Source organism: Chelonoidis abingdonii, chromosome 2 (assembly GCF_003597395.2).
Source record: "Chelonoidis abingdonii isolate Lonesome George chromosome 2, CheloAbing_2.0, whole genome shotgun sequence".
NCBI classification, from domain to species: Eukaryota; Metazoa; Chordata; order Testudines; family Testudinidae; genus Chelonoidis; species Chelonoidis abingdonii.
Genome location: NC_133770.1, coordinates 146,113,172 through 146,136,427, shown reverse-complemented (window position 1 = coordinate 146,136,427; position 23,256 = coordinate 146,113,172). Strand labels below are relative to the sequence as shown.

The 23,256-nt window shown below is 39.6% G+C and overlaps 1 protein-coding gene across 1 annotated transcript in view; it reads left to right on the top strand.

Annotated features, from left to right (window-relative positions):
- Positions 1-23,256, top strand: part of CDH12 (cadherin 12) — a 347,726-nt gene that overhangs the window by 319,655 nt on the left and 4,815 nt on the right. The window contains exons 8-11 of the mRNA XM_032798095.2: positions 4,880-5,016; positions 11,961-12,082; positions 17,322-17,439; positions 20,825-21,076. Of these exons, the coding sequence (XP_032653986.1) occupies positions 4,880-5,016; positions 11,961-12,082; positions 17,322-17,439; positions 20,825-21,076 (629 nt within the window). The remainder of the gene's footprint in view (positions 1-4,879; positions 5,017-11,960; positions 12,083-17,321; positions 17,440-20,824; positions 21,077-23,256) is intronic.

The following is a 23,256-nucleotide window of genomic DNA, read 5'->3' as shown; positions in this document are numbered from 1 at the left end:
CTCAGGAAACTACTCTGCAGCTCAATATGTATCACTGCCAGGAAGATTTTGTTATTGAACTTAAATTTCTTTCTTAATTTCATCCCGTATTCTTGTTATATCCCCTATATAATACTAAATAATAGTCGTCTCTTTTTGGTGTTTAAAACCTTCCACTATTTGTAGACCATAATCATTTCTCTCCTGTCATCTCTTATACAAGGTAAACATATTGTAGATCTTTTAATCCTTCCTCAAAATTCACTGTTTCAAGACCCAGAATTATTTTTAATATTGTTCTCTGAACTCCCTCATATTTGCTGATATCTTATTTGCCATGTGGTGCCCAAAACAAAATTCAGTTTTCTTGGTATCATTTACCAGAAACAGGGTCTATTAGCTCCCTGCTACATTACATAATGCCTTTTGTATACTTTTGTGCAGCCATATCTTAAACTCAGGTTTAATTTGCTTTCTTCCAGTCCACCACCACCTGTCCTCATTGTTGCTTCCCAGGTTCTTTCTCCCTGAGAATTACATGTATAATTATACAGTGTCCTTAATTGGCATATTTTTTAAAAAAATCAATCTTATTTTATTTTCTTCCAGCTCTTTAGATCCCTCTATATTATTTCCCTAACCTGAATGTTGTTCATTAGAAAGTAAGAACGGCCATACTGGGTCAGACCAAAGGTCTATCTAGTCCAGTAGCCTGTCTTCTGACAATGGCCAAAGCCAGGTGCCCCAGAAGGAATGGACAGAACAGGTAATCATCAAGTGATCCATCCCGTTGCCCATTCTCAGCTTCTGGCAAACAGAGACTAGGGACACCATCCCTAGCCATTCTGGCTAATAGCCATTGATGGACCTATCCTCCCATTAACTTATCTAGTTGTTTTTTTAATTCCTGTTATAGTCTTGGCCTTCGCAACATCTTCTGGCAGGGAGTTCTACTGGTTGACTCTGTGTTGTGTGAAAAAAAGGTTTTGGCATATTTTTCTTCCTTAGAAATGTGGTTCAATATGCTATGACTAAAGTAACAGCAATAGAGAAAGTGATTAAATGCTGCAACCATTGGACACAATTGTTCATTGAATTTGATGATGGTGATTCCACCCCTTTTTCAGACTATTGCCAGCACTACTAGCGTAAATAGTCCATGCTGTTTTCATAAGTATGGCCAATTGTTCTCATCGCAAATTATTTTCAATCCCAGTGAAGTCAGTAGGAGTTTTGTCATGGACTCAGAGGGAGCAGTGTTAGGTCCACTGTGTGGGAATTAATTGGTTAATCCTGGATCCTGTAAACACATGTGCATATAGTAGTGTTACTGGACTCATATTCATCAAGTTAATGATATGCATTAGGGTTTGCAGGCTGGAGTCCCAAGGCCTGCAAACATTTATGCATGTGCTTAATTATAAACACAAGATTAATCCTGTTGACTTCAGCAGAACAATTCACTTGCTTAAAATTAATCACAGGCATAAGTGTTTGTAGGATTGGTACCTTAAACTGTAGCCTCCTGGGTCCAAGGACTTGAAGTCAATAGAAAACTCCGACTGATTTCAAAGGGCTATGAGTCAGATCCTGACTGATCTTCTCTGACTCATGCAAAGATATTTAACCAAAGATAACTGACATAGGCACCAAAGAAGGGAAGATAAATGAAGCTACCTTCTCATGATTGTCTCCAGTATATTTCAGCAATGATTGCAAATTAAAACATGCAGCAGACACACTTTATTAAACAAGAAACTTCTGAAAGCATACTGCCACATTTCACCTATGAGAAAGACAAGCTGGGTGACCTTTTACTAGACCAACTTCTGTTTGTGAGTGAAATAAGTGTTGAAACTCCACAGAGCTCTTCTTCAAGTCACTATGAAGCTTGCAAGATTGTCTCTTTCACCAACATAGGTTAGTCCAGTAAATGATATTACCCCACCCACCTTTTGTCTCTCATATCCTGGGACCAACAACACTACAAACAGCACATTACCTATATATACCTTTCTGATAAATGTTATTTAACAACTTACTTTGAACATTGACGCTCACATTGTCAAAAGTGGTTGGCTAATGTCGGTCACCTACATCAGATCATTGCAATACAGTTGTATACAACTATACACCATGCCTTTAACTAATCATTTATAAGGCTTTTAAAATTAAGATGTGGACTGGCAAAGCTGGCTTCTAATCAATAATATATTTCACGTATATGTAACCCTTCTGTCCATTTGAATTGGCAGCAACAAGGGCTAGGTTCAGTATCTAGGGGTTCCATTTCAACAACACAATGCAAAACCAGCTCAAACCCCCATCCAGTGACCACTCCCCAGGCTCCCCTAAGAGGCAATACTTCCCCTTTCACAAGCACACAGTCTGAGTGTAGCAAAATGCTTTTAATAAAGGAGGGAAACAACGTGGCATTATGTTGGGGAATTATCGCAAACAGGATTCATAACACAAACCATGAGCAAAAGACCCACCTCCCTCAAGTAAGGTTGGCAGTATCCTTTTCCCCTCAGGGTCTTAAGTCCACCAACCCAAAAAAATCACCCAAAGTCCCAAAAATCCAACACTCCAAAAGTCTCTTGAATCCAGCAACCCAAAAATCACCCAAAAGTCCAACAACCCAGAAGTCTCTGTCCCTGGTCAGTGCAGCCCCCGAGTTCAAAAGTTTATCTGCAGAGTTTTACCTCCCAGCCTGGGGGGAGGGGGCAGGCACAGCAGAGTTAAGAGGCACCTTATGTGGTCCAAGGCCCACTTCCCTGCCTCTCCATGGGGTTCTGTGGCAGCCTTCACCATTAGCTTCTCCACCAGCCACTCTGCAAACTGCTCTGCTTCACTCCACCAGCCAGTCTGCTCCACCAACTGTCCCACAAGCCACTCCAGTCGTCCCACAAACTGCTCTGCCAGCTGCTCATCAACATAGCTTCAGCCCCCCCCCCACAGTACTCAGTGATTTCAGCTCTCAGTAATTTTAGCTCTTTAGTGATTTCAGCTTATAGTAGGGGATCCTCAGTGCTAGTGCACCAGTGGCCCACTATGAATTCTACTCAGCAGCCTGTAGCTAGACTCCTAATGGAATTAAAATAAGTTTTGATATTCCATAGTAGAGAGAGGAAGAGGTACAATTGGTATTTCAGGCCCTCAAAAGCAGCCCATGCCATGAGGCACAAATGTCTATCCCCAGCCTCTCTCAATTCACTGGGTTTTGGAACCCATGTCTCTTGTCTAGCGAGTGCTACTTAGTTGATGGTGAATCTCTCTATCATAAAACACTTTCATTGTCCTTGATTCACATAATCAGGGTAACAACACTTTATTCTTCCTGCTCCAATAACAGAAAAACTGAGAATCCCACAGCAGCCAAAGTGACCATTTGGGCTCATGCTAGGTGGGGTAGGTGTGCCTATGCAAACAAGATCAGCCCCTCAAGTTCTTTTCCACAACTTGCCACAACTCACCAACAGATGTCAGGGTAGAGCTCATCTTCACTCTGGATTTTCTTGGAGGGCATGTACATTTGTAATGAAAGCAAACATCTCCCAAGGAATACTTTATCTCAGTCATGAAATTTAATTTAACTCTTCTCCAGTTGAAGTTCTTGAGTTTTACTTCAAGTTGGTTTACTCTGCGATATGTCAAGTACTGCTTTTACTCATCATTTCATTCAGCAGTGAGGAAAAGTCTGGTATTCCACTGCTTGCCTTTACAGTACATATATTTTCTTCCTATAAATCACTCTCACTGGTTCAGAAGAGAGTGGAGGGAGCATAAAATCACAAGATGTGTGAAGTCCACAGTCCTCTGATATTTATATTCTATTAAATTCACATACAGTTATGATCAGTTTTATCCTTATTGTCTACTTTTCACAAATAACTGTGTCCATTCCACCCTGCCTACTATTCAAGCAATGGCAGCTAGATGTGCAGCTGTTGTTACCTGATAATGAAAAAGAAAGAGGAATTAGTAGCTCAGGGCACTGCATCAGAAAAAAATTATTATTCTCTTATAATTGCAAACAGTACCATCAGATGAGAAATTAGACTAGAAATTAATTTGAATTCAAAGGGAATGGTTTTGGAACAAATTATCAGATTGTAAACAGAAAAGTTCACAGATAAGCACATCTACTTCTTCTATTAAGTCCCTCCTAGAAGAAAAACTTCGCTTGGCACAGAAGGGCTCAAAGGAAGTGACAGGAAGACAGTTACAGCTCTCTGATTCCGAGACCTGACTAAAGTCAGGGTTGCTTATGGGCTGCTCTAATTTGATATATTGATACAGGGTCCTCGATGGGCTCTACACCAGTGGAGGAGAAATGTAGTGCAGTGGAGTTATAACACACCCACTTCCCACCCATCTCCCCGCAACATGACCCCTCCTTCCCTTGATATGTCACTTAAGCCAAGAACAAGGGGACTGATAGGCACCCAGTGTGAAGTCAGTACACTCGTGCCTTCAAGAAGTTCATCTCTAACAGGGGAATTTGCTCCAGGCCAGTTGCCGCCAGTTTCTGGCATTTTAGTACCTCCTAATGGTGAAAAGCGCCCATATCTGATTAGAGAATCCAGCCCTTTGATGCTGTTTCGCATCCCTTTTTCCTTTCCGCTACAAGTCTCTCTGATACTTTCAGCAGTGATTTGCGGTAGTGATCAGAGGTCATTGAAGCTGGGTAGTATGTGAAGAGTTTGTAAGTATCAAGGGCTTAAAATAATATGAACTTTAGTAGTACTAAATCTTTCGTTATTTCCCATTTCCCCTTTACCTTGAAACAAAGAAATCATTGTTTGGGGGGGGAGGGGGACAAAACACATCAAGCTAGCCTGGTATAATCAAGCTAGTGTAATCATTGCACACTTGCATCTACTTTTTTCATATGCAGGTACTTCATAGATCGGAAGACTGATTCAGAGAGCTACTTTACAATAGATGGATCTGAAGGAACCATTGCAACTAATGAATTACTGGACAGAGAAAGCACCGCACAGTACAATTTCTCTGTAATTGCAAGTAAAGTTAGTAAGTATGGCATGAATTGAATTAAGATACTAAAGTGGTATCTCCCAGAATACAATGCTCAGAAATGAGCCTCGTCTAAAATGTTTATTAGTATGAAATGATTTAAAGATGCATAACATGTATCAGTTTGGTAAGGCTAAGTATCATATTCAAATACTCAGATATAGTCAGGTTTGATCTTGTACTCCTTATGCAAGCACAGTTCCCAGTGAAGTAATGGAAATTTTATCAGAAAGAGGTTGGAGTTAAAGGATGATATTAGAACATACATTTTACTGGGACTATTGTAATTAAACAATTGATAACTGTGGTGTAACTACTGTAGTTTGTGTCTTGTATGTGTACTGAATTTTTAAATGGTGAAGAGTACCTCCTTGCTGCAGAGATAGCTCCCATTTTGTCTGTGGGTGCTACAGTGGAGAGAGAGAGATTTGGTGCTCTCACATAGAGACCTTTCTCTTGTTCTTTGTTTTGTTGTTTACTTAATAAGATCAAGTTGAGGATAGTCAAGGAGAAATCATACCTTTCCTCTTTGTGTGGGGAAGAGTATAATGGTTATTTTAATTCCCAGACAAAAACTATATTAGAATGGAGTTAAGGTTGAGGTGATATCAGTAATGGAAGGCTCTGCATGAATTCACCTGCCTGATCCATCTCTCCTCTCAATCTGCCCAAGCCCCCCTGCCTAATCACTCCCCTGGTTCTCTTCTCCCATGCTCTTCTTTTAGTCTGCCCCCCTATGTTGGGAACTCCCTCCTTCTCATGGGGCATCAAGCAAGCATCCCCCTCTTCATTCACATCCTTCTGTATAGCACACCTCTTTCCCTGTCAAAGTTAATTCTCCTAGATTTGTTTCATCCTTTGGAAAAAAACCTATTGTTCGATCATCTGGCATCTGATTCACAGAAGTCTGTCCATTGACTTAAATAGGCTGTGGATCTGGACCCCTGGTGCACTTTACAACAGTACTGTATTGTTTATCTGTTTTAGAATGTATGTTACAGAGGCAGGGACCATGTTTTCCCTTATGCATTATTCAGCAATGATTACTCAATAAACTATACATACTAATAACGTAGAAGGTAGGACTTTATATATATATATATGTTATATATATATGTATATGTGTTATTAAAACTTACTTCAGCTGAAAAAAAAATATATCAGCTGTAGTTATCCCAAACTGAGCCAAAGGAATATCCCTAAAGGCTGAAGATAGAACAGGAAATAAAATAAAGTGCCTATGCACTTAAACTGAAGGAGTCATCTCTTTATGTTTATATCCTAAACCTGTGACTTCTGACCTTACATTTGTATGGGGGAAGTACATTTTCTCGAGGGAATTAGGAAAAAAAAATAGGCCAGCAGAATTGTAATCTGATTTCAGAGAATTTGAAAGGCATGCAGAAATGGTGTTGCAGCATGGAGATCTCTTAATAGGCTGTGCTTAATCAAAGCTTAAACATTTAGATTTATTGGTAAGTAAGGAGTATTTTCGGTTTGCGAATTTGTCCTGAAATAAGGCATTTGTTCTAGTGAACTCATTGTGAATCTATTATTCTCCCAGACTCCAGAGTAATTAAAAAAACAGGTAAAAAAAACAGATTCACTTCAACATGGCATATAAAGGGAAATACAGTTATAGTAATATAATGCTTATATTAAGAGTTGTTGCATGTAGCCCACATTATAAAATTCCCAATTCTAACCATTAGACAACCTAGTAAACCTATACCTCTCATACATTTGAAATTCATATCCCCATATACCTTAATATTTGTGCAGCAAATGTTATTCATGTCATTAAAAATAAATGTTATACATATAGTACACCTATAATTGGCAATACTTTGGAGACCAAAGAAATATTACCTATCAAAGCTTCATATAGGTCTGTCTGACTCTGAGGTAACAGAGGGAAATGCTGGGATTTCAGAAATGCTAAATAGTAGTACAAGAGGAGGAAAGGGAAAGTTTCTGAATTTCTCTGCCATGGAAATGTTTTAAATACTTTATCAATTCACTGCCTCTGTCAGGGAGAAGTACTGAGGGGACCATTGGAAAAAGACAGAGAAAACAAATTTAATTATTTAGATGAGTTCCTGCTTTAAAACTGAACATTATGGCAGTTACTCAATACTGATGTAGGAACAGTGGACTGTCTACACCTGATCAGATTAATGGTCCATTTAGCCCAGTGTCCTGTCTCTGAAAGTAGCCATTACCAGCTGCTTCAAAGGAAGGTGAAAAATACCTCATAATGGACAATTATAGAATAACCAACCCATCAAGAAAATTTCTTCCATAACCCCGTCAGTTGGAGGTTATCCTATGTCCTGAAGCATAAGGTTTTATATGAATTGTTATTGTAGCTGTGAGCAAAAGATGTTCACTTTTTTTTTTCAATTGCCTTTTGCAATTTTGATGAAATAATCTCATATGTTCCCCATTCCAAGCCATCCCAGCAAAACAAAATTTATAACTTTTGAAAATTAGCACATACAAAAATTGACATTTTAACTTTAATTCTCCCAGGATGAGAGAGAGTGATTTGGTTAACTGTCTCATCCATTCAAGTAATTGTATATAGCCCTCAGTTCTAGCCTATTAAAAAGAGCCTAACCATGTGTGTATTTATGGAGTGATATACATACAGTTCAAGTATGCAAGGTATGAATTTAATAGCTAAGGGCCCAAATTTTCAAAAGCAATCTCTAGGGCCCCAATTCTCCACGTTTTATTGTATAGGCAGTGGTTTAAGGCACAGATGAAGCAAATTGTCCAAGGTCACACAAGAGTTCTGTAGCCAGGAAGTGAACTCAGATGTCCCAGCTCCCCACCCAGTGCCTTAAGCACAAACCATCCTTCTCTTGTCTTCATTAGAAATTTTCCAGCCCATAGTTACCCAATAAGTGTTGCTCTAAGAGTAGAGATGATAGACAAGATACACGGGGTTGTACCACCATTGTCCAAGCACCTGCAGTTCCTACTGACTTCACTGGGATTTGATTGTGCTCAGCTCTTCAGAAAGTGTCCTATCACTTGTATTTAGGTGCCCAATCAGCATAGGCACAATGGATCACAAAAGTTAACACTTTTCTCTGCTGTCCAGAGTTTTCTCCTCTCATACAATAATCTACATTTGTGAAATGAACAAAAACAAAATAATAAGATTGTTCTCAATTTAGAGAAAATCCCACTTCTGGCTGGCTCCTAAGACCCTATTGCAATTGACTATATGATCTGCTTCTTGTGTTTCTCACTTAAATACTGCCCACCATCTTGGCCTCCAGCAGCTCAAAGAGAAATACAAATAAAACTGGGCTTTGCCACCATGCCACTTTGCATGGAAAATAATGTCAAGGTCATGAACAAGTTTCTGTGGATGAGCTATGCCTGTCGCATCCCTGGGACACAGTCCTTATTGTTTTCCATTGCACATCTGTGGCTTCAAGAGGGGCTGTAATTAAACTCAATGATGATGTTTATCTTACCTTTCTTCCACAGCAACTAATCTTGACTAGGAGTGATTGTGTAGGCCTCAAGAGAGCTAGTTACTTTCCAGTAATAGCACAAGTATAATGCAACTCAAATTGCTAAAGACAGTGGCAGGCAATATATAAACCTGAATGCAGATATGGATGAATAATGCAGACTTTCCTTACAAGCTGATAATGGTGGCTATGGCTCATATAATGCTATTATTAGCACCAGAGCACCTGAGGTTACACTTTTTAAAAGGAAATAGATTGAAGGACCAGAGCAAGAGAAAATTATTATTATTATTATTATTATTATTATTATTATTATTTATAGTAACAAAGTTTGGTAGCCCCACTATTATTCTTATGATTATAGCTAGGCTCAGGCAGCACTATTGTAAGGTATTAGCCAATATGAGTGAGGATAGAGGAATCTGCCCCCTTCTATTATCTTTCATGGTTATCAGTGACAGGCTGAAACAAGTATATTTTCAAAGTGGTGCACAGGAATTAATAAAAAAACACAACCAAACTACTCCCATTGATTTTTATGGCAGTCGCTTTAATTCCTTCTAACTTTTCTGTGTTTTTTAAAAATTTACCCCCATTAATTTCTGCACTGTGCTACAGAAGCTGAAAACAAATGAAAATAATCTTTCATATGAAATACTTCCAAAAGAAAATTCAAATCTATATGATATATAGAGAGATTACCACTTTAATAGGAATTACCAAGATTTTAAACAGTTTAACTAGTCAGCTGCTTCCATTTACAAGATACTTGAAAGAACATACATCATTCACAAATAATGCATTATTAGAAAAATATTTTAATATATTTTTAGTGATAAAAAGGAACTGTCAGTTATGACTGTGCCCTCATATTGTCATCTTCATCTACAACTTAAGTTCAGAACTTCTTCTGCAGCTCTCTCTCATAGAATCATATGACTGGAAGGAACCTTGAGAGGTCATCGTATCAATCCCCTGCACTCATGGCAGGACTAAGAATTATCTAGATCATTCCTGATAGGCATTTGACTAACCTGTTCTTAAAAATTTCCAATGATGGAGATTGCACAACGTCCGTAGGCAATTTATTCCAGTGCTTAACCACCCTGACAAGAACTTATTCCTAATGTCCAACCTAAACCTCCCTTGCTGCAGTTTAAGCCCCTTGCTTCTTGTCTTATCATCAAAAGTTAAGAAAAACATTGTTTTTTCTTGAAAATTGTTATTATGTCCCTTCCCAGTCTTCTCTTTTCCAGACTAAAGAAACCCAATTTTTTCAATCTTCCCTCATAGCTCATGTTGTCTAGATCTTTAATCGTTTTTGTTGCTCTTCTCTGAACTGTCTCCAGTTTATCGACATCCTTCCTGAAATGTGGCTCCCAGAACTGGACACAATACTCCGGTTCAGACCTAATCAGCACGGAGTAGAGCAGAAAAATTACTGCTCGTGTCTTGCTTACAACACTCCTGCTAATACAATCCAGAATGATCTTCATTGCTTCCCCTAAAATAAATTTACAATAGACATGAAGAATCATGTATGACTGAGATATTCTGTATGAGTATACAATTTTCCTTCCAGAGAGCACCATTGCATGGGCAAGATTTTTAAAATGAGGTGCTGTTGAAAGTGAAGCTGTGAAAACAACACATTCTTACTTGACCCATCTGATCTCTGTGTATTCAGAATCACTGTTGCTTTCTTTAGTGACTAAAATAAACTTTTGCTGTATTTTAATTTTTTTTTAGCACTACAGAGACAATTCAACCTTGAGAGAGTGGGGTAGAATTTATTTTAGATTGTCTATCAATAAAATTGTCACTTAATTCCCAACTGCGGGGCCAAACTCTGTCCTCTGTTATATCCATTTGGCTTCAGCATGGTTGCAAATGTGTAGCTGAGGATGAATTTGAAGGAAATGGGTTGCAAAGGAACCAAAATTGACTTGCACTTGTACTAGTTTTGATTCACAAGAAGAAATAACACAGCTTATATTCTTTTGTTGGTTTTTTTAGATCCTAAATTGAGATTGCAGGGCTAGCAGCAGTACTTTACTTGTATATTTATAACAACAACTTTTTACTTGCAACTGAATGAATTTGATTTGGAAATCATTCAAGTCTATATTGTGGCTTTGTAAGAGGTAGCATACAGCTGTGCCACTGGACAGGAAAGAAATTGTACCTCTCAGAGGTATAATTCTCACCATGCTTTATGTTGGTCTGAAGGTGGGGAATTGTAAATTGCTAACCTATACACACAGCAAATTATTATATTCTTCATCCCTGCTGTTACCTGTGCTGGCCACAGATCCAAGGCTTGCAGTGGCTTGTGCAAAAAATATTAAGTGCGCAAGTAATCCAAATAATTCAGCACTTCTGAAAGGTTCTGTTTAAATTTGGTTCTAAAAATGGATGTGGGTGTAAGAGAGTTCTTATAGTTCTCATCTCATTTTGTTCTGTCTCTGCCAGCCATGACTTATAGCACTTTTTTTTTTTTTATGGCTAACTGTAACTGCATAGAAACCTGAATATTTTCAGTCCTGAGGGAAAAAATTATCCTTTGATTTTCTAACCCCTGTGTATTATAGAGAATTTTGCATAGTGGAATTGTTCCTGCTTACACCAGCACTGAATTTGCACATAAATCTATAAACAACTTTCCTGTAATATCTGTAGAACGCAGCAGTTTGGAAGAGTTGGAAGGTCCTTGCCGATTAGCATGATGCATACCCTTTTTAAATATTAATTTTGTGCACATATGTGTGTGTTACCTGTACAATGGACGGATAATTGTTGCAGCATAGTTTAGTGGACTAACCGTTGGTTTATAATCTAGAGACACCTGATTTCCAAAGCTGACTATCACTGGCTTACTCTGTGGCTTTTTTGGCAAGTCACTGAACCCTTCTCTCTCATTTTCCCCATCCATACAATGTGTATATCTATTTACTTTCCTAATTAATTACCATTTGCACAGCATCTTGAAGAGGTATAGCAGCTTGTAAGTATTAAGTTTATAGATTTTTTATATTTCATCATTAGAAAAAATGAATACAGTTTTAAATCATGGGAAATGATTAGCAGTAGAATTCTTTTAAAGTGATCTAAGAAAAGTATGCACCTATAATTTCCATCAGAAGAGTCAATTTCAGATACCCTTACTTGTATTGAGTAGTTACCTTACTCGATGAATAGGAAGATACCACTCAGTGTAAGTAAGGTAATCAGGATCTGGTCCAAAACAACAAAGCCCTTGAACTGAGTCTGATCTCACACTGGTGAGAATGAAAACTAAGTCCACTGAAGTCAACGAGTTGCACTAGTGTGAAAGCTGTGTATCTGGAACCCTTGAGTGTTTCATGCAAGATAATGGGCACTGTTTTGAGAAGGATATACAGAAATAGTATTTCTTAATTTTTCTTTCTTTCTGTCTAAATTTTTTTATAGGTAATCCATTACTAACCAGCAAAGTCAATGTTATAATAAATGTCTTAGATGTCAACGAATTTCCTCCAGAAATTTCATTACCATATGAGACATCTGTATGTGAAAACGCAAAACCGGGACAGGTATTTTGATATTTTGGTTTCCTTTTAATGTTACTATTATTTTATAAAAGTAAAAGCCAGGTTTTTTGTTGTTGTTGTTGTTTGGGGGGCGGGGGGGGGAGACTGTATTGTTCATGGGACGCACTTAAAAATAAAAAAATGTGGATGAGATTTTTCAAAGCTGCCTAAGAGATTTGAGCACCAAAGATTCAGCATCCAAATCCCCTAGAAAGCTTTGATAGTATCAGTTTGTAATCCTTTTGGAAATTAGCTATGTGTTCCCACTGAAAACAAGCACTGGCTTTTTGAAATTCTTATTGTTGCCCATCACATTTTCTGTTATTGGTACTATTTATTTTTATTATGGTAGCACCTAGAGGCCAGGGCCTCATAGTATGCACTGTAGAAGCATACAATAGAGACAATTCCTATCCCAAAGAGTTTAGGATTAAGCATAAGACTATAGACAACAGGCAGATAAAACAGAGGGGGTGGGCTCAAGGAAGCAATTAGATGATACTTGGTCAGGTGTCTTTATCCATATGTTCCTTCCCTGGGAAGAAATCTCAACAAAGCGGAGATATTTTCACCCAAAATCAGCAGTCTGAAATATACACATTACACTCAGGATCTGATTGTGATACCCTCACTCAGCTGAACAGCACCTTACTCCACAAGTGATTCATAGACTCATAGACTTTAAGGTCAGAAGCGACCATTATGATCTTCTAGTCTGACCTCCTGCACAAAGCAGGCCGCAGAACCCTACCCATCCACTTTTATAACAACCCCTAACCCATGACTGAGTTATTGAAGTCCTCAAAATTGTGGTTTGAAGACCTCAAGCTGCAGAGAATCCACCAGCAAGCGACCCATGCCCCACGCTGCAGAGGAAGGCGAAAAACCTCCAGGGCCTCTGCCAATCCGCCCTGGAGGAAAATTCCTTCCCGACCCCAAATATGGCGATCAGCTAAACCCTGAGCATGTGGGCAAGACTCACCAGCCAGCACCCAAGAAAGAATTCTCTGCAGTAACTCAGTTCCCATCCCATCCAACATCCCCTCACAGACCATTGAGCAGACTTATCTGCTGATAATCCAAGATCAATTGCCCAAATTAAACTATCCCATCATAACATCCCCTCCATATACTTATCAAGCTTAGTCTTAAAGCCAGATAAGTCTTTTGCCCCCACTACTTCCCTCGGAAGGCTGTTCCAGAACTTCACTCCCCTAATGGTTAGAAACCTTCGTCTAATTTCAAGTCTAAACTTCCTAATATCCAGTTTGTACCCATTCGTCCTTGTGCCTACATTAGTACTAAACTTAAATAATTCCTCTCCCTCCCTAACGTTAATCCCCCTGATATATTTATATAGAGCAAGCATATCCCCCCGGAGCCTTCTTTTGGCCAGGCTAAACAAGCCAAGCTCTTTGAGTCTCCTTTCATAAGGCAGGTTTTCCATTCCTCGGATCATCCTAGTAGCCCGTCTCTGAACCTGTTCCAGTTTGAATTCATCCTTCTTAAACATGGGACACCAGAACTGCACACAATATTCCAGGTGGGGTCTCACCAGCGCCTTATATAACGGTACTAACACCTCCTTATCCTTGCTGGAAATACCTCGCCTGATGCACCCTAAAACCGCATTTGCTTTTTTAACGGCCATATCGCATTGGCGGCTCATAGACATCCTGCTATCAACCAATACCCCAAGGTCCTTCTCCTCCTCTGTTGCTTCCAACTGATGCGTCCCCAATGTATATCTAAAATTCTTATTATTAATCCCTAAGTGCATGACCTTGCACTTTTCACTATTATATTTCATCCTATTACTATTACTCCAGTTTACAAGGTGGTCCAGATCTTCCTGTATAGTATCCCGGTCCTTCTCCGTGTTAGCAATACCCCCCAGCTTTGTGTCATCCGCAAACTTTATTAGCACATTCCCGCTCTTTGTGCCAAGGTCAGTAATAAAAAGGTTAAATAAGATTGGTCCCAAAACCGATCCTTGAGGGACTCCACTAGTAACCTCCTTCCAGCCTGACAGTTCACCCTTCAGTACGACCCGCTGGAGTCTCCCCTTTAACCAGTTCCTTATCCACCTTACAACTTTCATATTCATCCCCATCTTTTCCAATTTAACTAACAGTTCCCCATGCGGAACCGTGTCAAACGCCTTACTGAAATCGAGGTAAATTAGATCTACCGCATTTCCTTTGTCTAAGTAATCCGTCACCTTCTCAAAGAAGGAGATCAGGTTGGTTTGGCACGATCTACCTTTAGTAAATCCATGTTGCAATTTGTCCCAATTACCATTGACCTCTATGTCCTTAACTACTTTCTCCCTTAAAATTTTTTCCAAGACCTTACATACTACAGACGTCAATAGTGAAATATGCAGAGTAAGATGTTTCTCAACTGACTGAAGCATCAGAATTTGGTCCACAATTCTTTGATATGTGGTCCTGTTTAAGTGCTGTACAGTCAAAGGTCTGCAAAGCCCTAGACACTAACATCTTTTGTACTGTATCAAAATTTTGCCTCAAGGAAACAGGGCTTGGAGCTTTAACAGTTTGATTACTTCTGTTATCAGCTGTGTTCCCTCTAAGTGTGTGCCTGTGTGGCTGCACATGAGCCCATCAAGGGCCGTGCACCAGCCATGCAGGTATGCACATAGGTGAGCATGAAGAATGTGGAGGGTGGGGGCAGTGGGGTGAGGTGATGGAGGTTTGGAGGAGCTTGGGGCATGCTGGCCTAGGGGGAGGGAGAGACGCCTCTCTCCCCCAGCCCCAGTTCTGGCTGGGGCTGCAGCAGGGATGGAAGAGACGGCAGTCACCCCCGGCCCCAGGTCTCCCTGGGGCTGCGGCTGGGACTGGAGATACAGCTCTCTCACCTGGCTCCAGTCTTGGGGCTGCGGTGGCCGGGGAGAGACTCCTCCCCCCGAGCCACGGGCCCATGGAGGGAAGATACTTTGCGTGTGTATGTCTCTTTCTTTCTCTTTCACACACACAGATACACATTTTCTCTGTGTCTCACATTCACACTTTGTGTCACACATACACATACAGTGTTTCACACTCACCTCCCAAAACATACTTGTATTATTCTTGTTATTGTTACTTCCCGCAATGCACATATATTCTCTAATTTTATTCTTTCAAAGTGTTATTTTATTTTTTTGGCTGGTCTACGCATTTCATAATTTTTATTTCTCTTTTATGCTTAAATGTAAATCTTTGAGTAGTGAGTTCTAAAATGCCTAACCTGTCCTGGCTGGAGTAATTATCCCTATGGTAATTTTTAAAAAATATATATATATTATATCTAGGTATTCTGTTTCTACTGATGGTTCACATCTGCACATTACCCCCATACTGGTGCACATAACAAAATTAATTCCACACATGCTTGGAAAAAAATAGAGGGAACATTGGTTATCAGCTATGGAATTAGAATGATTTTGCCTGCTCTATAATTAGTGACTAGCAAAAAGAAAAACACACCTGCCTATGTAACCATCATACTCATTTTTTAAGTGACAGTTTTGTCTGTGATTTCAAAATACATGAATATATAAAAATTGACTGTCAAAAAATTGTTGACTCCATTGAGAAGACACGGAGCTAACCCAGTTGTTGTACTTCATCCCAATGTCAGTGCCAGCCCATTTGTTTTTATTTTGGGATGAAGGCTGGGAGCTCAAAATTTACCACAAAAGGAGCATTGTGTATCAACCAATGTCAGTGAGGTGCTGTAGTAATCAGTGAGCATCTATGGTCTGCACTTACCTCTGTCTACTAATCTGTTTTATGTATTTTACCTTCTTATTTTGCCAGTAGAATGTAATATATGGTGTTTATAAAGCATCTATCTGTGTGTTATCTAGTCACTGATACTAGTGATTGGAGAATCTTAAAAAAAAATTGGTTCAGGTGAGCATTGCAAAGCTTGAACAGGTACCAGTATTAAGTGTTTTCTAAACTAAAGAGTTTTCTTTTTTAAAACCAATGAAAGCTGTTATAGAGGAACACATACATCAGTTTACACCATGCTTTTATGGGGCTTAGTGGATAAAGCACTGGACCAGGGACTCAGGAGACCTATATTCTAGTCTCAGCTCTTTCCACTGGCCTGCTTTGTGACCTTGAGCAGGTCATGTCACCTGTCTGTGCCTCAATTTACCCATGTTTAAAATGGGGACAGGATACTAACCTCCTTTGTAAAGAGCTATGAAAACTGCTGATAAAAAGCATTTTATATAAGTTTGGTATTAATTTGGTAATCAATAAAGCTGATGCAAAGTAACTTAAGAGCATCCACAAAGGAGTTTGTACTGGTTTTTACTAAATCAGCTTTAAAAACAATTTTACTCTAACCAGTGAAAGATGTACATGTAGATAAAGTCAGAGTCCCACACATACTCCCAAACTATTGCATTTCTGGCTTTCTCTCTGCACCTTTGCTCTTATGCTTCCCTTCTACCATATATGTACAAAAGAGATCTTCTGAGACAAACTCTTGGCCATTCCCTCTAAACCAATTATAGCAAGAGCCTACGGGGAGCCAGACTTCCACAGAGTTTGTGAAAGGCATTCAGATCTGGAGTTTTGATTCAAACCTGTCTCTATTTTTAAAGTATCATTTATTATATCCTAATTATCATGTTTTTCTTAATGTGAACTATATAGTATAGCATTACTACTTGGCAAGAGAATATCTATATCTATCCTGTGACTGCAGCAGAGAATCCTGTGGCACCTTATAGACTAACAGACGTTTTGGAGCATGAGCTTTCGTGGGTGAATACCCACTTCGTCAGATGCTGCTCATGTTCCAAAACATCTGCTAGTCTATAAGGTGCCACAGGATTCTCTGCTGCTTTTACAGATCCAGACTAACACGGCTACCCCTCTGATACTATCCTGTGACTATCACTATGCTTTTTAGGTAAAAGTTACAAAATATTTGTTTCCATTATTATTTTCATGGGATGATTTTAAATCTCATTCAGACAGCTCACAGTGTGACTTGCTTGGATGCACCACTCTGCAAGAGACTGTAGCATTCTACCTTCATCCCCTTACTTTACAACACAGAGGAATGGCACTTTATTCTAGCAGGAAACAGACTCTGTCGTGACTTATTGCTTAAATGTCCATCTCTGTTGTTTCATTTGATGACTACGTTAATGTTCTTGCAAAGCTGTTTCTTTCAAAAGAGTAAACTGACCTCAAATTCAATTTCTATCTGGTTTCAGGTCATTCAGACTGTCAGTGCTGCGGACAAAGATTTGTCCCCTGCTGGACAAAGGTTTTCCTTTAGACTGTCACCTGAGGTGTCCACCAAACCAAATTTCACAGTCCAAGACTACAGGAGTAAGTTGTTTACCCATATTACCAAGGGAAATGGTGGATTTTCAGCTCTTGATTACTTCAGATCAAGACTGGGTGCCTTTCCAGAAGATATACATTAGCCAAACATGAGTTACTGAACTCAATAAGGTGACTGGGTGCAATGTAAGGATCTGTGGTATGCAGGAGGTCTAGATGATCTAATGGTCCCATTTGGCCTTAAAATTTGTTAATCTGGGTAGATAATTTACATATTTTGTAAACTGAATATTTTTAATATTATTGAATATGTAAATGTAATACAGTATATAAATAATCTCTGACTTTTTTATATTTACATAACCTATTGCCTTAATCATTCATGAGTCAAAAAAAGACCAACTAATCTGTACCAGTGTTTCTATTTTGTCGTCAAAGCCAAAGAGAACTACAACAGCATCAGCATGTACATGCAATAGCCCATTTTTGTAAGTGCATTATGATTCGTGCACAGTGAAGCTTTACACAAAGAGTTTCACCTTTCTTCTTTTTTCAGTTAATTTACTTAGTGCATTTGATAGCACTTATTACAGAATCACATTCACTGTTTCCCCTACATAGGCAGCCAGTGAGTCCTTTCTGATGATAGAATGTGAAAAATAAGAAGCTGATGATAGAGTGAGAAAAGCCCAGCAATAGGAAGGTACGGGGTTGAAGGAATGCGGTGAAGTAGAATGTAGGAGGAATACCTCAAGTTAATTTATTCTATTTATCAACTCTATTTAGTGCCCTGAAATTTTTTTCAAGATGTCAGAATTTTTCCCACTGTATATCACAACAAAACTGAGACCTTTTTTTTTCCATAAAAAAAAGAGGGAGACACCCCGAAATAGCCTGAATCAGAGGGAGTTGTGTCTCTCACATTCCAGGTGAGTGCCTTTACCAGTGGGCTATTGGCTGTTCTGGGATGGCTCGCTCTCTCCATCTCCAGAAATTCCATCCTGGGTTTGAGAAACCTCTCTCATTAAAACTGTTACATTCCCACAAGAAGCTTTAGTTTCAAGAAAGCAGCACTTTGTCATGAAAAAACTGCACCCAGTTCTACCTCAAGTTCAGCCATGAAATGAAGAAGGAAGGAACAGAAGAGAAATGAAGCATGAATGAGTTTGTCTCATAACATTGATTTTCTCCTTTGGGTGGAGGGAGGAGAGGGGGAAGAAATCACTGGGACCAGAGGCTGAGGGGAAACCACACCAAAGTAGTCTACCAGATTCTGCTCTTAAAGACATGTACTGAATCCTAGCAACTACATTGGCAGCAGTTTTGCCAGCCACAACTATTCAAACCTTATGAACTAAGGCTCCCAAAAATCACAAATGGCATAAAATCATGAGACATTAAAAGAAACAAAAAATATTTTAAGTGATTCCATGTTTTTAAGCTTCTCTCTACAACTATGAGGTTTTAAAACATTTTTAAATGAAAGCTGAGATTCTCCTGATTCCAGGACTTTGGGTTTAAAAGGAAGAAAAAACACCAAGCACTGCAGGACTCACAATAAAATAAAAGTTAACAGAATAGTCACCACTGTGCCAGAGGCACACACATATCCAAAGAGCCTTTTTTAGGCCTATTTTTATGCTAATTTCCCATAACAATTGATATTTGCATTTAGGACCAAGACCTACCTGTCTGTTATTGTACTTACAAGGTTTGTTCTACAATAAAAAAAAATGGTCGGTTTAACGACATTAGTCAGGGGTGTGAAAAATCCACAGCCACAGAGCAACATAATTGAGCTAACTTAAGTCCCCTTATAGACAGTGCTAGGTCAATGTAAGAATTCTTCTGTTGACCAAGCTATCACCTAGTGGAGGTGGATTAGCTCCACTGACAGGAGAATCCCTCCCATGAGTATATGTAGTTTCTACACTGAAGCGCTACAGCAACGCAACTGCAGTGGTGCAGCTGTGGTATTTGTAAGTATATACCAGCCGTAAGGCACCTAATCGGAATTAGGCACCTAATCGGAACCATGGTTTCTGCGTTGTGATAAATTCAAGAATGTTTATATTCTTTGCCTTCATTCTGATTTAGGGGAAAAAAAAAAAAAACCTTTAAAAATTACCCATGAAGATTTTTTTGGGGGTGGGGGGAGGAGTATTTTGGGACTATTGAAATCTTTTCTTTAAATTTTGACATTACTATACAACATATAAATTTTTTCTTAATGGAATGCCATGTTGATACTAAAGGAATCAAAATGTTCAGGTCAAAAATGGAACTTTTAGACCTTATCAGATAAGCTCCATCCCCCACCCCAGAGTGACAAAATGTTGTCAAAACTGACACATTCCTGTGGGAAGTTTCAATTTCAATGAAACACCATTGTCTTACAGAAAGATGTTCAGTTGGACAATGTTCAACCGGCTTTAATCAGAATAGTATCTAGGTGCTTAAGAAAGCTGGTCTATAGATACTTGCACTCAACTCCTATCAGCTTTAATGATTGTTGAATATAGGTATCTGAGAGCTGGATGTGGCTCTTAATCTTTATAGTCAGTGGCAGGATTCAAAGGGGGAAGGGAAAAAACATCTAGTAAGTGAACTCTTGTAATGTTGCAGCAAATGATCTGAACTAGACAGTAATGCACATGGGGGAGATGGTAAAGGGGAATGAGCACTGCAAGTTATCCCCAATTAGACCTGGCAGTAAATTGCTTTCCAATCATGCTTTTCCTTTTGCCTCAACTTAATCCTTTTAATCTTCACATCATTGCTTTCCTACTCAAGTTGGCTTGATTCATGTAAAGCAGTGGTAAGTCAGCTTCTGCTGGGAAGAAGTGGCAAAACTCAGCTCCTGGGAGCTCTGTGCAGGTTGTGCACTTATTAGGGGCAAATGTATTAATGGCATAAAGGGCTCAGTTGATTGCTGTAATTTGTTTCTTTAATTGTCTGTTTTCAGTGGAGTGGGAAGTCGAGGGGCTGTTGTGCTTCCTCCAGCTGCCTCACTGTCAAATCCAAAGGGCTAAAGTGAGATATATTCATAATGGGGACCAGATCCAAACTCCACTGCAAGGAAAGGAAAGGAAAGATTGAAATCCCCTGCTAATGGAATACCTGTAACAAAAAAAAAAGAGGAAATATATATTCTTTTTCATTTCTGCTTTGAAATGTTAGCTGTCAAGCTTAGCAGGATAAATGTACACAAACAAAAAAGATTAGTTGTTGCCTTGAAAAAAAAACCTTGGCTGCATCTGATTTGAATTTGACAGCTTCAGTAATAATGAACCAAGGGACTCACAGAGCATATATAATCCACTGATTCAGGAAGCCAGATTATTTTTCTGCTGTTCAACAAAATACAAACTTTTAATTATTAAGTGAAACACAATAAAAACAATCCTATGATGACTGTCATGTTTTGCAGACAACACAGCTGGAATTGAAACCAGGAGAAGTGGCTACAGCCGTAGGCAGCAAGACTTGTATTTCCTCCCAGTTGTGATAGAAGACAGCAGCTATCCTGTACAAAGCAGCACAAACACAATGACTATCCGCGTTTGTAGATGTGATTCTGATGGTACTATCCTATCCTGCAATGTTGAAGCAATCTTTCTACCAGTTGGACTTAGCACAGGGGCTTTGATCGCAATATTGCTGTGTATTGTTATACTTCTAGGTTAGTTTTCATCCTGTAACAAAGTATGTCTCTGATTTTACTTGTGAATTAATTTGAGTCACCACAGTTTCATTTATTGTTTAACAAAGGCCACTGAAAATGTACGACTGTTTACAAAGAGAACTTTTATGCTTCTACCTTTGTAGAAAAATATCCCAAAGCACTGACCATTAATTTGAATCTGAGCATGCAATCTGCTAACTGCTACATATTTCTTATGGAGCGGGAAAAAATACCTTACAGTTTGGTTTGAAATGCAAATTTTGCTCTGAAACAGTGTTGATTAAATATCTTTCACGAGGAACTGATTTCCATATGTTTAAAATTACTAAGTCTGCACAAGCTGCTACCTGGTAAGGGCCTTTCTTCAATTATTGTGAAGGATTAAGTAAGAAGAATGAAGAAATGAGACAGGAAGACATAATTATAATGCAGACTGTGGCTGACTGGGCCATTTCAAAATAATATAACATTTGTACAGATTCCATAGCATGACGTTGCTGCTTGAGTACAAACTCTCTTTACCATAAGGTCTTACTTATACAATGTAATTGGCAGCCTATGCTACTGCCTATCTTCCCCAGAGTAAAGCCCTAGTACACTAGTAGTGTAATCAAACCTACTTTATTGCTTACACAATAGACTGGGTATCTTGGATTCTGATAGGCACTTCAAGGTGTTAAATGCCCTGAATCCAAGCTTTTCAGACCAACTCCTTACACAGAACTACTGGTGGAAGACACTCACCTGAACACACTCACTCCCGGCATATAAGATAGTTATGCAATGGAACAAATTACCTAGGGAGATTGTGGAATCTCTGTCCTTGAAGGTTTTTAAGAACAGGTTAGGCAAAAACCTATCAGGGATGGTCTAGATCAGTGTTTCCCAAACTTGGGACACCGCTTGTATAGGGAAAGCCCCTGGCAAGCTGGGCCGGTTTGTTTACCAGCCCTGTCTGCAGGTTCAGCTGATCACGGCTCCCACTGGCCGCGGTTCACTGCTCCAAGCCAATGGGAGCTGCTGGAAGCAGTGTAGGCTGAGGGATGTGCTGGCCGCTGCTTCCAGCAGCTCCCATTGGCCTGGAGCAGTGAACCACAGCCAGTGGGAGCCGTGATCAGCTGAACCTGTGGACAGGGCTGGTAAACAATCCGGCCCGGCTGCCAGGGGCTTTCCCTACATAAGCAGCGTCCCAAGTTTGGGAAACATTGTTCTAGATCACTGATTTACAATCATTTTTCCTTTGCAAACCCCTAAAAAAATTCAAATGGCAGTGTGGACCCTCTTGGAAATCTTAGACATGGTCTGTGGACCCCCGAGGATCTGGGGGCCACAAGATGAAAACCACTGTTCTAGATAACACTACTACTACTAATAGTCCTGCCTCAGTACAGGGGACTGATCAGGTCAGGGTTTCTCAACCCTGGGGTTGGGACCCCAAATCAGGTTACCAGAATGTTTCAAACTAACAACTTCACTCACACAAATTTAGTTCAGTGAGGGGGATAGGCCAAACCTGAGCAGTGCTTCAACCCCAGAGGTTGCAATGCCCGGAGAGGAGAGCCAAGCCCAACCAACCTCACAGTACAGAGCTGCAGGAGCTGCCACTGAGGGGCAAGTGCCTGACAAGACTCATAAGAACATAAGAACATAAGAACGGTTGTACTGGTTCTGACCAAAGGTCCTTCTAGCCCAGTATCTGTCTACCGACAGTGGCCAATGCCAGGTGCCCCAGAGGGAGTGAACCCAACAGGCAATGATCAAGTGATCACTCTCCTGTCATCCATCTCCATCCTCTGACAAACAGAGGCTAGGGGCACCATTGCTTACCCATCCTGGCTAATAGCCATTAATGGACTAAACCATCATGAATTTATCCAGTTCCCTTTTAAACGCTGTTATAGTCCTAGCCTTCACAACCTCCTCAGGTAAGGAGTTCCACAAGTTGACTGTGCACTGCGTGAAGAACAACTTCCTTTTATTTGTTTTAAACTTGCTGCCTATTAATTTCATTTGATGACCCCTAGTTCTTGTATTATGGAAATAAGTAAATAACTTTTCCTTATCCACTTTCTCCACATCACTCATGATTTTATATACATCTATCATGTCCCCTCTTAGTCTCCTCTTTTCCAAACTGAAGAGACCTAGCCTCTTTAATCTTGCCTCATATGGGACCC